The sequence below is a fragment of the Phocoena sinus genome, chromosome 10, assembly GCF_008692025.1.
Source record: "Phocoena sinus isolate mPhoSin1 chromosome 10, mPhoSin1.pri, whole genome shotgun sequence".
NCBI lineage: Eukaryota > Metazoa > Chordata > Mammalia > Artiodactyla > Phocoenidae > Phocoena > Phocoena sinus.
Genome location: NC_045772.1, coordinates 93,582,033 through 93,600,104, shown reverse-complemented (window position 1 = coordinate 93,600,104; position 18,072 = coordinate 93,582,033). Strand labels below are relative to the sequence as shown.

The 18,072-nt window shown below is 43.4% G+C and overlaps 1 protein-coding gene across 5 annotated transcripts in view; it reads right to left on the bottom strand.

Moving 5' to 3' along the window:
* The window catches only part of DUSP16 (dual specificity phosphatase 16), an 84,825-nt gene that overhangs the window by 12,869 nt on the left and 53,884 nt on the right, over window positions 1–18,072 (bottom strand). For all 5 annotated transcript variants that reach the window (XM_032645212.1, XM_032645211.1, XM_032645213.1 and 2 more), the window contains 2 exons: window positions 14,954–15,117; window positions 32–191 (listed from right to left, as the gene is read on the bottom strand). In XM_032645212.1, coding sequence (XP_032501103.1) covers window positions 32–191; window positions 14,954–15,117 — 324 coding nt within the window. The remainder of the gene's footprint in view (window positions 1–31; window positions 192–14,953; window positions 15,118–18,072) is intronic.

The following is an 18,072-nucleotide window of genomic DNA, read 5'->3' as shown; positions in this document are numbered from 1 at the left end:
AAGGGCTTGTAATATTACTTGAGCTACTTACCAATGAAATCTACTGACTTGTCCAACCACGGCAAAATTTTCTCACAAAAGCTATCATTCACAGGCACTCGCAGGAAGTGAGATTCAGGGATAAAGTCAGGCTTGGGACAGGTGTTGCTGGCATTTAACACATAACCAATCCCATTCTGTTGCATCAGCTCCTAGGGAGGGAAAGAGCAATTAAAGTAACTAATAACATACTAGCATGATCATTTTTAAAGAGAAAAGTTTAGCATGATTAAAATGACTAGTTTCCTTGAAACAATCAGACTACATTCAATCAGTGAAATCCAATAAAATGACATGTAAAGACTTAAGTTTAAAGCAGAATCTAAAACTGAAGTATAGTTCATTTACAATGTTGTGTTAGTTTCAATTGTATGTCAAAGTGATTCAGTTATACATATATATATATTTAGATTCTTTTCCATTGTAGGTTATTATAAGATACTGAGTATAGTTCCCTGTGCTATACAGTATGTCTTTGTTGTTTATCTATTTTACATATAGTAGTGTGTATATGTTAATCCCAAATTCCTAATTTATCCCTCCCTACCACTTTTCCCCTTTGGTAACCATAAGTTTGTTTTCTATGCCTGTGAGTCTATTTCCGTTTTGTAAATAAGTTCATTTGTATCCTTTTTTCTTTTTAGATTCCACATATAAGTGATATCATATTTTTCTTTCTCTGACTCACTTCACTTAATATGATAATCTCTAGGTCCAACCATGTTGCTGCAAATGGCATTATTTCATTCCTTTGTATGGCTAAATAGTATTCCATTATATTATATATTACATTATATTACACTATACTATATACACCACATCTTCTTTAACCATTCATCTGTTGATGGGCATTTAGGTTGCTTCCATGTCTTGGCTATTGTAAATAGTGCTGCAATGAAGAGTGGGTTGCGTGTATTTTTTCAAATTATGGTTTTCTCCAGATATATGCCCAGGAGTGGGATTGCAGGATCATAAGGTAGCTCTATTTTCAGGTTTTTAAGGAACCACCGTACCGTTCTCCGTAGTTGCTGTAACAATTTACCTTCCTACCAACAGTGTAGTAGGGTTCCCTTTTCTCCACACCCTCTCCAGCATTTATTTTTACAATGATGACCATTCTGACTAGTGTGAGGTGATACCTCATTGTAGTTTTGATCCGCATCTCTCTAATGATTAGCAATACTGAACATCTTTCCATATGCCTGTTGGCCATCTTTGTGTCGTCTTTGGAGAAACGTCTGTTTAGGTCTTCTGCCAACTTTTTGATTGGTTTTTTTTTTTTTATATTAAGCTGTATGAGCTGTTTGTATATTTTGGAAATTAATCCCTTGTCAGTAGCATCGTTTGCAAATATTTTCTCCCATTCTGTAGATTGTCTTTTTGTTTTGTTTATGGTTTCCTTTGATGTTCAAAAGCTTTTAAGTTTAATTAGATCCCATCTATTTATTTTTGTTTTTATTTCCATTACTCTAGGAGACGGCCTGAAAAAGATATTGCTGTGATTTATGTCAGAGTGTTCTGCCTATGTTTTCCTCTAGGAGTTTTATGGTTTCCAGTCCTACATTTAGGTCTTTAATCCATTTTGAGTTTATTTTTGTATATGGTGTTAGAGAATGCTCTAATTTCATATTTTTACATGCAGCTGTCCAGTATTCCCAGCACCATTTATTGAAGAGACTTTTTCTCCATTGTATATTCTTGCCTCCTTTGTCATAGGTTGACCATAAGTGTGTGGGTTTATCTCTGCGCTTTCTATCCCGTTCTGTTGATCCGTGTGTCTGTTTTCGTTCCCAGTACCTTACTGTTTTGATCACTGTAGATTTGTAGTATAGTCTGAAGTCAGGGATCCTTATTCCTCCAGCTCCGTTCTTCCTTCTCAAGCTTGTCTTGGCTATTCGGGGTCTTTGTGTTTCCATACATACAAATTAAAAAAATTTTTTGTTCTAGTTCTGTGAAAAATGCCATCGATAATTTGATTGGAATTGTACTGAATGTGTAGATTGCCTTGGGTAGTATGGTCTTTTAACAATACTGATTTTTCCAATCCAAGAACATATATATATCTTTCCATCATGTTGTGTTCAATTTCTTTCACCAGTGTCTTACAGTTTTCAGAGTACAGGTCTTTTGCCTTCTTAGGTACATTTATTCCTAGGTATTTTATTCTTTTTGATGTGATGGTAAATGGGGCTGTTTCCTTAATTTCTCTTTATGATATTTTGTTGTTAGTGTATAGAAATGCAACATATTTCTGTATATTAATTTCATATCCAGCAACTTTACTAAATTCATGGATGAGCTCTTAGTAGTTTTCTGGTAGCGTCTCTAGGGTCTTCTATGTATAGTAGCATGTCATCTGCAAACAGTGACAGTTTTACTTCTTTTCCAATTTGGATTCTTTTTATTTCTTTTTCTTCTCTGATTTCTGTGGCTAGGACTTCCAAAACTATGTGGAATAAAAATGGCAACAGTGGGCATCCTTGTCTTGTTCCTGATCTTAGAGGAAATGCTTTTAGCTTTTCACCATTGAGTATGATCTTAGCTGTGGGTTTACTGTATATGGCCTTAATGATGTTGAGGTACGGAATCCCTCTATGCCCACTTTCAGAAGAGGTATTTTTTATTATTATTATAAATGGATGTTGAATTTTATCAAAAGCTTTTTCTGCATCTACTAAGATAATCATATGATTTTTACTCTTCCATTTGTTAATGTGGTATATATCACACTGACAGATTTGTGGATATTGAAAAGTCCTTGAGTCCTTGGGATACTTGATTATGATGCATGATGGTTTTAATGTATTGCTGGAGTCGGTTTGCTAGTATTTTGTTGAGGATTTTTGCATCTATGTTCATCAGTGATATTGGTCTGTCATTTTTTCTTTTTTTTTTTTTTGTGATATCTTTGTTTGGTTTTGGTATCAGGGTGATGGTAGCCTCATAGAATGAGTTCAGAAGTGTTCCCTCCTCTGCAATTTTTTGGAATAGTTTCAGAAGGATAGGTATTAAGTCTTCTCTAAATGTTTGGTAGAATTCACCTGTGAAGCTATCTGGTCCTGGACTTTTGCTTGTTGGGAGTTTTAAAATCACTGATCCAATTTCAGTACTGGTAATTGGTCTGTTCATATTTTCTGTTTCTTCCTAGTTCAGTCCTGGGAGATTGTATTTGTATCTTTCTAAGAATTTGTCCATTTCTTCTAGGTTGTCTACTTTATTGGCATATAGTTGCTCACAGTGGTCTCCTATGATCCTCTGTATTTCTGTGGTGTAGACTGTAACTTCCTTGTCACTTCTGATTTTACTGATTTGGGCCCTCTCCCTTTTTTCCTTGATGAGTCTGGCTCAACGTTTATCAATTTTGCTTATCTTTTCAAAGAACCAGCTTTTAGTTTCATTGATCTTTTCTATTGTTCTTTTAGTCTCTATTTCATTTATTTCTGCTCTGATTCCTTTCATTCTACTAACTTTGGGTTTTGTTTGTTCTTCTTTCTCTAGTTGCTTTAGGCATAAGGTTTAGGTTGTTTATTTGAGATTTTTCTCGTTTCCTGAGGTAAATTTGTATCACCGTAAACTTCCCTCTTAGAACTGCTTCTGTTGCATCCTGTAGGTTTTGGATCATCGTGTTTTCATTTTCATTTGTCTCAAGGTGTTTTCTGATTTCCCCTTTGATTTCTTCAGTTATCCACTGATTGTTCAGTAGCATATTGTCTAGCCTCCACGTGTTTGTGTTTTTTGCAGTTTTCTCCCTGTAGTTGATTTCTAGCCTCATAGCGTTGTGGTCGGAAAAGACGCCTGATATGATTTCAGTTTTCTTAAATTTATTGAGGCTTTAAAGCAGAATTTTTTAAGGGCAAAATAGGCGGTTTAAAAGATCACACATCACTAATATAGTCAACTCTCTATTATCTTCAGTACTAGAGAGAGAAGTGGAACAAAGAACAGAAAATAAAACCGCGGCAGTTTACTATGACTTGCCCCTCCTTGGCAACTATGTAAATTTATTATGACCATGTTAGATGTAACCCCCAAAATGCATGAATAAGTGCATTGATTTACAAGATTTGGGAGTGTGCTAGAATACTTTTGTTTGTTTGTTTTGTGCTATGACTTCAGCATATACGCACACACAATGAGAACATCTTCTTCCCAAACTGAACCTGCTGGTTGTTCTCTAAGATACAGTCCTAGGCCATCTTCTGGCTGTAAATACTCTCTCTGAAGGCTGACTCTGTTTCCATAGGTTTTTTTTGTTTGTTTTTTGGGGGTTTTTTTTTGCGGTACGCGGGCCTCTCACTGCCGTGGCCTCTCCCGTCGCGGAGCACAGGCTCCAGACGCGCAGGCTCAGTGGCCATGGCTCACGGGCCCAGCCGCTCCGCGGCACGTGGGATCTTCCCAGACCGGGGCACGAACCCGTGTCCCCTGCATCGGCAGGCGGACTCCCAACCACTGCGCCACCAGGGAAGCCCCCTCCGTAGTTTTAATTATCACCTCTACAGGCTGATGACTCTTAAACAAACACACACACACACACACACACACACGCGCCCTCTTTAATTTCTGACGTCACTTCCAGCCGCTTCCTGGTACCTCTCTTTGGATGTTCCTCAGGACCTTCAAACTCAAAATGTCAGAAACACAGCACATTCTCTTTCTCCCTTCTCTTCCTCAAATTCTTGTTTCCTCTCTGTAATCCAAAACCGGTTTTTGATAATAACATCCACCCAGACACTTGAGCTAGAAAATGGGATCATTTCATCCCGTTTTTCTTCCTCACCACCCCCATCCTAATGTTGCCAAACCCTCCTGGTATCACCCCTCCCGTCCACCCTTTCTCTCTATTCCCAGTCGCTGCTCAGGGGTAAGCACTCACCACGGTAGCAAAAAAGCCCGCAGGGAGCTCTTGAAGTTTGCGGTGTTTTCCTCTCCAAACGACAACTGGAGTAATCTTTCCTGTAATTAAACGCGAGCTACGTGCTTCATCCACACTTAGTTTCATCATGTCTCACTGCCTGCTCCTGTTCCGTACAATCGCCAAATCCCCATCACGCGTGCATCCCTCTTCCCCGATGCTGCTCGCACCGTCTCTGAGCTCAGCAGGCCCTGTTCCTCTTCCTGATGACTCTTCCACTTTTCTACTTTAAGTTGACCTTACTATGAAGCCCTCCTACTGGTGCATAATTAACCATTCTGTTCTCTGCCCGTCCAAAGGACTTTGGGCATGCTATTAGTAAAGCACCAGGCACACCGTGTCCTCATTAGCAGATTCCCTCGTCTCTCCTATTAAGCAGTGAAGTAGTGAGGTCTTGGCCGGATGCTTGCCTGTTTTTCTCCCTTCGGCACCAGGTACATAGCTGCACTCAGTACGTATTTGTTCAGCTAACATCCCATTAGTCCACCATTTTCCAGGCAAGCCTATATAACCCACTTCATTTAGTCATCCACTGCTGCCTCTCAGGAAATGTTCTTGGCCTGAAACCATTCACTTCGAAGCAGCTCTGGTCACGTCTTCCTTTTCTTGGAATGCTACCTCCTCCACAGATCTGTTCCAACTCCAACTCCCCGAAGGACAGTTGGTCATTTTCTCCCTATTTTAGCCTCCTGCCAACTCGCTCACCCCTTCATTTACCACATTCAGCGCAATAAATATATTGTTTTACAGAAAAGGTAGACTGAGTAAATCCAGACCAGGTGTGCAGCCCTCTCGGCTATCAGATGACAGAGTCAAGAAACAGCTTGTGCAGCTGGGCGAGCTTCTTAGCGTGACTGACCCTCGCCTTCCGAAGGTCTCGTAGGCTCCCGTTAGAGCTCAGTGGTGTTGACAACTTTTAAACGTCTGTACACAAGCGAAGGTCACACTGTTTTCTACCACTGTCTGGTCACCACAGCGTTTCCCACACAAGAACGGCAGCGTTACTGGAGATAAAAGTCTTTCAGGCCTCTCTCATGAACGCTCCTTAAAGAAAGGAACCTTTTTACATTTCCATCTCCTTTCCATCAACAGTGTGACAAAGATTTATTCAATTAAAAGTAGTACGATAATAAAGACACAGGAGTTTCTGAGGAGAGAGGCTGACGCGGGCAGCGTTACCTACTCTACACAAAAGACCACAGGCGATGCTCACAGATGACAACACTAACCTGAGACGAGTCAGTAGCGAGCATCAAATGTGATTTCCCCACACAAAGTCTAGAACAATGTACACTCCTGACAATTAGCCTAATAGTCTACATTCTGTAGAAATGACCACTTAAACCTAAATTCAATAAAAAATGTGTTGGGCACCTTTGCTACAGGTGCTATGTTATATTAACAATATACTACTATGGTACACATTAGTAAACAACATCTAACATTTACTGAGTGCCTACTGTGTACCTGGGACTGTGCTAAGCATTTACATGGACCGTCTCATTTAATCCTCACAACCACCCTTTGAGATGGATACTATTATTCTTCTCATTTTTAAAATGAGGAAACGGAGGCTTAGCGAGTTCACGGAATGTTTCCAAAGTTATACAGCTAACAAGTGGTCCAGAGTAGAAATCCAGATCCAAGCATATTCTCATCTCCAGAATCTGTCCTCTTAACTGCCATTCTCTACTGAAGTTCTTTGTAAAGCAAATGAGATGGAGCAATAAAGTAACTAGCCGACACACAGACTTTCTTTTTAACCAAATGAAGTAACAGAATATGAAGTTTTAATTGCATCCTTTTTCACCCTTTTTAACTGTAACCAGTTAGGAAATAAAGGCGCACCCCTCTGGGCATGGACGCAACTCAGGACACTTGATGGCTACCGGAGGAGACTAGTCAGTCCCGTTTTACCTCTTTCTTCCCCGACTGTCACCTCAGTTGCAGCCACGGGCATCACAGCGCGGCCCTGCTGCCGTGTTCACACTGGCATCTGCTGCTCCCGGCTGAGGCCTGGCTGCCCACGTGCACGTCCCCCAGCCTCACGCCGCTGCTGCCACTGCCCAATGGTCATGGCCCGACGGAAAGGAAACACGAAAGAGGGGCAGTTCTGACCTCATGTAAGAAACATCAGTCATCCAAGCCTACGACGCTGTTTATGTCTCAGCAATATTCTCCACATATAAAACGGTGTGCCACGAAAAGATGCACTTAAGTAGTAGCTTTATGATGTAAGCGGGGAGGGGACATTAATGTGTTGAAATGGAGTGATAATAAAATAATTTAACCACAAAATGAAATGAGAAAAAAATGGCAGTTATACATCAGTGGAAAAAATGAGTTAAAAGAGGAAACCGTTAAAAATGTTACATATATACGTAAAACATTTTAACTCAAAACAAATAAATGTACATTAATTCACTAATTTCTTGGTGTTTTTTTAAAAATAGGTTAGCTGACTGGAGTTCTTAAGAAAATCACAACCAAATGCATCTATCGCTTATACTTTCCATTCTTTAAAGAGCAAGAACTAGTAAAGCAATAAATCAGGACAGAATCTAGATTATGACTGTCCCCTAAATATTCTACGGCTGCCTTCCCCTGCCTAGTAAGACAGAAAAAAACGTAGAGCAGTCAGTCTTTACTGAATCTTTTTTTTTTTTTTAACATTTATTTATTTGGCTGCACTGGGTCTTAGTTGCGGCAGGCGGGCTCCTTAGTTGCAGCTTGTGGGCTCCTTAATCGTGGCTCGCCAGCTTCACAGTTGAGGCACATGGGCCCCTTAGTTGTGGCGGCATGCATGCGGGATCTAGTTCCCTGACCAGGGATCAAACCCCAGCCCCCTGCACTGGGAGTGCGGAGTCCCAACCACTGCGCCACCAGGGAAGTCCCTTTCCTGAATCTTTTGAAACCCTTTAGCTTAGGTCACAGAAAAACAACTCTCTTTCCTCATTCATATTTCATCCGTGTATGCAACATTTTAACTAACCTACATCGTTATGATAACAAGTACGTTGGCCTAAACAGGTCCAAGAACAAACACAATTGCGTCCTGGCGAGTAAACTGTTCAAATGGGGTTAGTAGCCCTGCGACGGCCCGGAGCCCACTGCTGCCAGGAGACAGGCGCCCACCTGTCAAGGGCGGCAGAGCAGAGGGGTGGGCGGGGGCGGCAGTCAGCTAAGGCGTCACGTGACCGTTCTGTTCCCTTCTCTCCTGACGTTCATGGCCGGGCATATAAGTGGCCGAGAGGGCATCTCATGTCAACGCTCCTGACAGCAAGAACTGGGATGGAACCACAAGTATGAAGAACGGGTTTGTTTTATAGAATCATGACTGCTTTTACTCAGAGATGGAGGTCTGTGACTTCCTACCACATTTTAAGGAATTTACGTAATTCGTTCAGCGTTGTTTCAGTGTGTTGTGTAAAGCATACACGACTCAGTATTACTCTGTCCCGTCATTAAACACCGCAATCCTTAGGCTTCCAGAGAGCCTTCATGCCGTTTCATATCTGGCTCGACTTTGTGCCCAGTCGGCTAACACGTGCTTCCTACTGGTAACATAATCTTTCTTCTCTGGCCTTCAAATACCCTTCCGACACCGTGGCCTCTGGGTTCTCTGAGCGCCTCACCTTGAGCGCTCCCTCCCGAGGCCCAGTCCGGTCTCTGCCATTACCAGCAACCATAAGCTCACACAACGCGCTGCAGGACGCCGCCTCCTTCCTTCCAGCTTCCCGTCTTCCACCACCACTCCTGGCGTCCCTCAGTCCCCCCAGGACCTCATTCAGCCTCCTCTCTGTCCTTCATCCTCATGACGTCTGTCCTTCCTTCCTGGCCCAGCTTAAATTCCGTGGCCAGTCATTACACAGTTGACCCTTGAACAACTCAGGTTTAAACTGTGCGGGTCCACTTATACATGCATGCTTTTCAACAGTAAACACTACAGTATTACAGGATCCACAGCTGGTTGACTCTGAGGTGGCAGAGGCCCTGCGGAGGGGGAGGGCCGACCATAAACGATACGAGGATTAACCCCCTCACTGTTCGAGGGTCACCTGGAATCCCTCCCTCGCTTTCACCCTCAACTACTGGGTCCCTCCGTCACCTCTTCACACTCACTTGGCGAGATCACAGCCCCGGATGAACCTGGCTCGCCACCGAGTCTGCATCTGCACGCTGGCAGCTGAACGTGGCCCGAGAACACTCAGCAACGCTGCGGCAGGGCCCCCTTCCAGCCACGCTCCCCAGCGGGCACTCTACGCCCCTGGTCTTCACCTGGCCTCTAGCCTGGACGCCTTTCCAGCCCTTCCCCGTTCTTTTCAAACTCTCCATATGTCCTCCCTCACCCTCTCTCTCTGCTCATGGATGATCTACACTGAGAAAACAGAAACAGTCAGAAGGAAGTTTTGATCAACTTCTACCACCACTTCCCCTTCTGCCAGCACACGTGCCTCTAAACCCTCCTTCCTCCTGTTACTGTGGGCGAACTCAGTGTGCAGGACAAGCACACGGGCACCAGTCCCAGAAAACTGGGAGGCCGGCTCAGCACGTGACTGTCTGCTACCTGAATGACCTTGGAGGGGCTACCTGACCTCCCTCAGCTTTAGTTTCCTTACCTGTAAAACAGGGCTCATGATCTCTATTTTGTAAAGCTGTTATGAGGATAAAGTGGCACATAATATACAAGAAGTTTCAATAAATGTTAGTTCCCTTACCTTACCTTATTTTTAAAATAATAGTTCGTGGGAATGTAAACCGGTGCAGCCACTATGGAAAACAGTGTGACGGTCTCTCAAAAAGTTAAACATAGAGCTGCCATCTGATCCATCAATTCCACTGCTGGGTATTTATCCGAAGGAAACAAAAACACTATCTCCGAAAGACACATGCACCCCCTTGTTCGCTGCAGCACTGTTTACAAAAGTCGAGACATGGAAACAACCTAAGTGCCCACTGATAGATGAATGGATACAGACGACGTGGTATTATGTATACAATGGAATATTATTCAGCCTTAGAAAAGAAGGAAATCTTGCCATTTGTGGCGGCAAGGATGAACCTTGAAGGCGTTATGCTAAGTCAGACAGAGAAGGACAAATACTGTATGATCTCACTTACATGTGGAATCTAAAAAACAAACAGAAACGGAATTCCTAGGTACAGAGAACAGATTGGTGGCTGCCAGAGGTGGTGGAGGGGAGGGGTACAGGTGGTCGAAAGTTACAAACTTCCAGTCACAAAACAAGTAAGTCATGGAGATGTAATGTACAGCATGCCGGCTATAGATAATAGTAGTGTATTGTATATTTGAAAGTGGCTAAGAGAGAAATCTCACAAGTTCTCATCATAAGAAAAAAAAGGAGTAGCTATGTATGGTGGTAGATGTTAACTAGATTTATTGTGATCATTTAGCAATATATACAAATATTGAATGTTGGATATAATGTTACTTGAAACTAATATACTTGAAATATGTTATATGCCAATTATATAATGACGTATAACATATACGTCATTATATATATAATGTTATACGTCAATTATATCTCAATTAAAAATAACTTATAAATCACATGGTATATAAATTATACCTCAGTAAAGTTGTTGCCCACCCCCCAGCCTGTAATGTATATCTTTCACTAATTCAAACTGTCCTTTCTCCTAATTGGCCTCAAGTAGGGAAATTACACTGAATGCAGCAGGCTGGGTATAAAAAAGGGTTCAGCTGTAAAGTAGAAAAGATTACCCCCTAAGAAATTAAAAAATAGATTCTGGTTTCAAAACACAATCAAGAAAGTGTTCAAAAATAATTTTTGTGAGTCAAAAAATAAATCTTAATTTTACTGCTATGATTTGCATTCACTTTTTTTCCTTCCCCCTTTGTTTCCTTCTCCTAAACCATGAAATAAACTTTGCCCTGTAGTTGGACTAATTTCTAAATATGGGCTCTATACTCTGTTGATACAGACCGTGGAGTAATATATGGAATACAGCTTTAATACAACTGCTCTGTTTGGTCAAGTTGCCCATGTTCATTTAGGCTGAGGACAGAGGTCCCATTAAATCACACAGGCACTGCAAATGTAGATAAAGGAGTTGTAATTTTTCTTTCTGAAGTCAGTTTAATGAGTGAGTTTGCATTTGCCACTCCCCTTGCCTTCAGAATTGACCTACTTCCTCCAGCCAGCCTTCCTCAGCCAGCCACGCCCAATGTGCCCATCACTCACCCTGGACCCTTGTACACCCCACCCGGTGGTGACGATAACAGTGTCCCTATAAACCAGGAACTGCTCTTGGTGCCTGGCATAAGGCCACGTCACAGGAGCCTCACAAGAACACTAGGGGGCAGGAATCATTTCAGTTTGCAGGTGAAGAAGCAGATTCGGGCCCGTGGCTCCGGCTGGTGAGGCGAAGACCTGGCATGCGAATCCTCCCGGTCCGGAGCCGGCTCTCGCTCCTGCCTGAATCACCTTGTTTGCGAATTACCGTCTCAGGAACAGGTCTTGTCTAACCAACCTGCACTCTGTATGGCGTTCTACACACCGTGGACCCTGAATAAATACATTTACTGATCATTCTGACGACATGAGCCTTTGTCTTCCTAGATCACAGAGAAACCTGAAAGCAATATTTGGCTATACGGTGTCCAGGCTACAGCCTAACTCTCGTACGAAAACACCAGAGAAAGTGGCAGTAGTCCTGGTGACGGGCAGAACAGCAAGGCAGCCCAGGAAAGCCAACTGTGCGTGTTGGAAGACTGAAGTAAGAAGCTACCCCCAAAAAGCTGACTGCACCCTGTTTAAAATGGGGAAAGCGCGGGCACGGCAGCTTTAGGGAAGAAGCCGAAGAGGTCCCGGCTCAGGAACGACTCGCAGTAGGGAATTCCACCGTACACCCCGTGTGTAAGTGGGAAACAAAAGTCCATTTGAAATGTTAACTGGTCAAGGAGAAAAAAACATCAGGAACGTCTGTCTGTCCCATTATAACTAGAGATTCTGGTTCAAGTCCCACTCAGTCAGATGCGAACTGTGGGCACCAGCAAACTGCTTTAGTGTAACAGCTGTACAGCTCCAGTTCAAAGACCAGAGGAGGACAGATTGTGGGAAACAAAGTACAGATGCGAGGGGGAAGGAAGTGTGTTCTTTTTGCTGCCAGTGCCCTCTTACAGTCTTTTACAGAAGGGCTATGTCTTTGAGACCTAAGTAAAAACAATCACATGCTGAGAGTACTGACCTGCACCATCTGATCCGAGGAAGCACAGGCACATGTGGCACGTCCACAGTGAGAGGTGCAGAGTCCATAAGACACACACCAGATTTCAAAGACCTAGTACCAAAAACTGTAGAGTGCCAATAATTTTTTATATTGATCGCATGTTGAAATGATAATATTCTAGACATATGGTGATGAATGTTATTAACATTAATTTCACTTGGGTTTTTTTTTTAACTTTTTAAATAAGGCTATCAGAACACTCTAGATTATATACGTGGCTTGCATTATACTTCTGTGGGATGGTGCTGGTATAGAACATGCTGTAGAAAAAGCAGGAGGAAACAAATCTCAGCTGTGATTCAACAGACTGTTAAGACTTGTCAGTCCTTCGTGACAGCCTGTTACAGAGATTTCAATTTCCAGACGATGAGGATTTCTGGTGTTCTACAAACACAGGACTTAGAGCCAGAGTAGTTTGGGTTTGAGGATGTCTCTGTCACTCACTAGCTTTGAGGTCAATGACTTTCTAGCCACAAAATCTTGGGTAAGTAAGTGACGTAACTCAGAGCCAACATACCTCCAAATCCTATTATGAGGGTTAAATGCAGTAACACAAAGAGCCTAGCATTTTAAATGATAAACACTATTATCCTCCCCAGAAATTTTCCGTGACATGCTTTTAACATATTTTAGTGGCACTTTATTACAAATAAATAAATAAATAGGAAGGTGACTAATAAGATTAGTGGTCTTGTGGTGGCTGTTCTTAGAAACTTCTAAGTTTGACTAAAAAGGAACGTACTATTAGGGGAGACTGTAAAATCTTCATCTCTGGAGATCTTCCAGAAGAAGAGAGCACATTATTTCTCCTGGGAAGTTTAAACCAGAGAGTGGAGCAGGGAGATGAGTTTATGCTGTTTTCGAAAGAGAGGCACATCCAGTTCTAAAACCCATCAGCGGGGTGATGTGGAATTTATTTAACATGTCTGGAATTACGATTTCCTCATTTTTGAATGAAGGAGGCTGACTAAATGATCTGTAAGATCCCCTCCAGCACTAGGACTCTTCTCAACAGTGAATCTAGAGGTTACCTACACAGAAATTTCTACTCACCACCTTGAAAGCACGCACTCTTCTCACCACTCCCTAGTCTGCACCTCGGTAGCTCCCAAAGCAGCTTTCTCACAGTCTTCCCCAATGACTCCTTGCTCAACCTGTTTCGCCATGAGCTTGCATTCTCCCCCTACAACCATTTCCTTTCAAGGCATCTATGTGCCTATCCTGTTTAGCACACAGACATGTAGAAGCCAATTAAAAACAGAAAACTATCAGCCCCCGGCACACCTCAACTTCAGGTTCCAGTTTAACTGCTCTCACCCTGCAGGCCTCACTTAGCTGTTAACTGACACATTTGCTAAACCTGGAAAAGGTATGCAGCAAAATCAAGGTACCACTGCACTGAATGTCAGAAGCAACAAAAAGGACCTGTCACAAACTACTTGTCAAATCACCTGCCAGTGACCGGTTAAGTTTTACTGGGGGGAATTCTGAACAGGGTCCTTAACTAGGAATTTTATTTCATTTTGTTTTATTTGCTGATCTAAGGATTAAATAAAGCATCTCCAGGTTTGCCCCAGGGTTGCATGTGACTTTAGGAAATTAATTTTGCTTTCTGTGACATAGTTTGCTTATCTCTCAAAGAGAACTAATAAAACTCACGTGTTCAAAGACATCGTGACCCCACCAGAAAGGCTCAGTGCAAGCATAAGCTATCAAATGTCAAATACCTCACAGAACGAGCAGACATGTTAGCAAAAATGTCCAGGCAAAATTCTGAAGAGGCAGGAGTTTTGAGAACAAAAAAAGAAAAAAAGAGCAGAAAGAATGCCTCTTTGCTGCCCAATGAGAGGGTGTTTTTGCTCTCCACGTGCTGAAGTAAAGCAAGCCCACCTGGAAGCTTATTTTACAGTCAGCCCAATTCTTTCAGCTCCTCAAGCAGAAAAACCCAAAAAGCAGCACTTGCAGATCACCAGCAGTCGAATTAAGATCTTTGATTGCTTTTTCAATTAGAGGTGATGTAAACAAGAGGTTTTAGAGACAAATCACTTTCCAGGCAGTTAGAGCACTGTTTTCTAGCACCGCTTGTTAAGAGCATATAAGCAGTGGAGACAGACGGATCTTAGTTCTACCGCTGTCATGTGTGTACCGTGATATATAATGGCCTCAAGCAATCAACACGGCTCCTCCGTTGGATACACCTTGTTCAGAACGGCTCACATCCTTTTCATCCAGTTATTTATGGTCCTCCCTCTTCTTTCTCAACCAAACTGCTCCAAGGGGCCTCAGGCGGGGCGCCCGCAGCGCGTCTTCTTAGCGCTGGTCCTCACCATCCTTTTACCCCCCCTCCCCGCCCCTCTAGCCAGGAGTCATCATGAGATCTTCCTCAGTCCAAGCCAACCTCCCTTTCTAGCTGCTGCAGTAAATAAATACATCTCTATATGTGAAATCATCTAGGCGGCATCAGCCTTCCTGGGTGTGCCCAACCGCAGGTCTCTTGGACCTGTAAGAACAGCACCCTTGACAACGGCTTAGGCTTCCTACAGCGAGCAGAACGTCACAGCAGACGGCACTGGGGAGGATGGTACGGCCGCTGGGCTGCTCACAGGGGAGCTGCACGAAGAACACGGGGTGCGTGTGCCTGAAAGGACAGCCCACCGGCAGCCCAGTGCTTCTCCAGCTGCTGTCAAGAAACCCTGCAACGAAGGATATTTTCAAAGCACCCACCTTGTTGAGGACATCTCGCTGGCAGCCAAGATAGAGATTGGGCAGAATTCGGGTTGGCCCAATGTTGGCAACAGGTAAGCAAGGCTGAGAAATGCAGGTGGGGACTAGGGTGGATTTTCCTTCACAGAGGCCAGGGAAACAGCGGGAGAACTCGGCAAACCCACCTAAGGACAGACAGGGTACAGTTACGCCGTGCATAAAGATGAAAACCAGCCTTCTGCTAACTACTCAAATACAGTTGTCTGAAAAGAACAATCAGATCCCACAGATGGAAGTGGAGCCCCGTCCACAGCTGCTCGGTCTGGGGTACAATCCAGCACCAGCCCCGGCTCTGCAAGCCCACGAAAGGGACCCCAGGCCCTGAAGGCACTTAGTGACTCACCCCCCCCCTTGCTCTCACTCCCTTCACCTTCGCGCATCCTACGTCTTCCCCCTGCTCCCTGTCCTATTTCGTGTGACTTAAAGAGGACTGAAAGTAGCAGATAACCAAGCCAAGACAGATGCAAAATGCGGATACAAAAACACATGAACCGAGGCCAGACGTGACTTCTTCAAAATAAAATTGACAGAGTTAGAAGTTCCTTCTAGAATGAATTTAAATCTTCCTACTGTATAAGTTTTATATTTCAAAGATACCACATACTCCCCTTACTCTTACAAATATTCTCTATATCAAGGGTCGCATAATTGCCCCGATTCCGGGGTCTCCCGTTCATCGGCCGAGCACTGTGAGGAAGGGCCGACAGACCCTAACTGCTCAGGTTACATGGACGCCTTGTGGCAAGATTTCTGGACTCAGAGGAATTCAGTGTTTTCCAGTCCCGTCCTTATAATGACCTACCCTATGATCTTCATTAGGTCACAGTCTCACTACCTGTTAATGAAGAGAAATCTATTGGCTAAGGAGACACTCTCACCTCCTTTCAGACAAGAAAAGATGAACAAGATCTTCACTGGGTTTTCCAATCTAAAGACTCCTTGCTATCCAAATCCAAACCCAAGAACTGAATACATTCTGATACATTTTCAGATGAATCCCTCACTATCCAGACCCTCCCTAGTCACTACATCTAAACTCGGAACCAAAGACATTTGGATTATAGGGAATATGTGTATATTTTTAATACTACTAAATTAAAAAACAATTAACTTGTTAAGAAGACAGAGCAGCCTCATTTTTACCTCTTTAATCAAGCCTTAAAAAGGACCCTAGTTGGGACTGACATATATACACTACTGTGTATAAAACAGAGAACTAGTGAGAACCTGCTGTACAGCACAGGGGACCCTACTCAGTGCTCTGTGGTGACCTAAAGGGAAGGAGCTCTAAAAAAGAGTGGACATATGTATACATATGACTGATTCACTTTGCTATACGGCAAGGAACTAACACAACGTTGTAAAGCAACTATACTCCAGTAAAAGATAAAATCTTAAAAAGGACCCTAAAATCTCATTAAATATTTATCTCCATCTCCTTGAGCTACATTCCATTAGCCTTTCCTGCGCTTCCAGAAACATATAAAATATGCCCTCAAAAACTGCAGAAGCGCAGGGAGTTGACGGGGGAGGTGTCACCCGTTTTCATCCCCTGTATTATGTTCAACGCAAGCATGATCCTCTGGACTCCTGCGTCCACCGTCTGCTCAGCATGGGGTGCACAGTGCAAGCTGGGACAGCAGCAAGTCGGTGACAATAACCACGCCACCTGCAAAATGGAGGTAGGTGTGCATCCTAGCCTCCAAGCCAAGTGTCTGCACTGTTTTTACCCTTAAGCAGTTTGCTTATTAAAGTTCTTAAGGTAACCTGATAGAAAGAGCAGGGGGTTCCATTATAGAAACCCCACCTTCCTTTGCGGGACCGATGGGGCCCTGGGGACCTGTACCTGTTCAGCGTTAAGGTTTCATTTCTTGCGCTCTCCAGCCACACAAAACTCACTGTCACCTCACACTTTCATGCTGTTCCCTCACCACCACCGGCCCGCCCCGTGCACACACACGCAGCATACAAGCCACACACACGTGAGTCCGGCGACCGTACAGCAGAGGGAGGGCGGGCAGAGGCCCCTGTACCTGAGTCTGTGTCCTGGCTTCACCATGTTTTGGCTGTTTGGACAAGTGACTTATGCCCTCTGGCTATCAGTTTCCTGTCCGTAAGATGGGAATAATGATCACACCCGCCTCACAGAGCTGTCAGAGGACTGAGTTAGCTAATATGCGTGAGTGCTTTGTGCCTGCGCAGAGGGAGCCCCCCGTGGTACAGCGATCCGACATCGAGGTCCCAGCTTCATCTGTGGGCCGCCCCCTCCTCCACCCCTGATCTGCAGCTACACCTCGGTAGGATACACCTGAGACAAAGCGAAAACAGTAATGCTTCTGACGCTGCATTTCCCAGAGTCCGCTCCAGGGCGCTGGCGTCCTGCAGGAAGCTGACAGACGGGATACCGGTCCAAAAAGTAAGAGAAACACTGCATATCACGTCTCCCTGGGAGACTCACAGCACACGTATTAAAAGCTCTGATAAAAAATCTCTAAGGAAACTAGTTTACTTTCATTTAATTTAAGGGTCCCAAACTTATTTGACCATGGAATTTCCCCTCCCATTTCCCCCCCTAAAATCTCAGCTGGTGGAACTCACACTCAAGGAAATGCTGTGCTAGGGCTGTCGCAGCTACTGAAATGAAGTAAATTAGAATCCCTACACCTAAAGTATAAGCCACGGCAATCTCAAAAAAGGGGTCAGTTAATATTGGCATACGTATGTGCCTGTCACTGTTTAGGATTTATCATTTTATTTCATTAATGTTTTGTCCTTTTCAGTCTCTTAACTGCATAATGCAGTTATTTAAGGTGAGTTTTTCCCTCAAAGCAGTTCTTGTAATAATAGATGTTAAAGAGTCTATACATTATTTGCCTATCTTACACCTACCCAATGCGATAACTGACGGCCACTATTTTGATTATAATTTAAATTTTAACTTCCATTAACTTTTGTTGTTCTGGTGTTTCTCTAAAGAACTGCTTTCATGTTTTTTCCTATTCTGTTTCCGAAACAGTTCATGGGATGATCTCTCACTTAAATCCAACAAAACGAGAGTCCAGTAAATGTTCTCAGAGAAC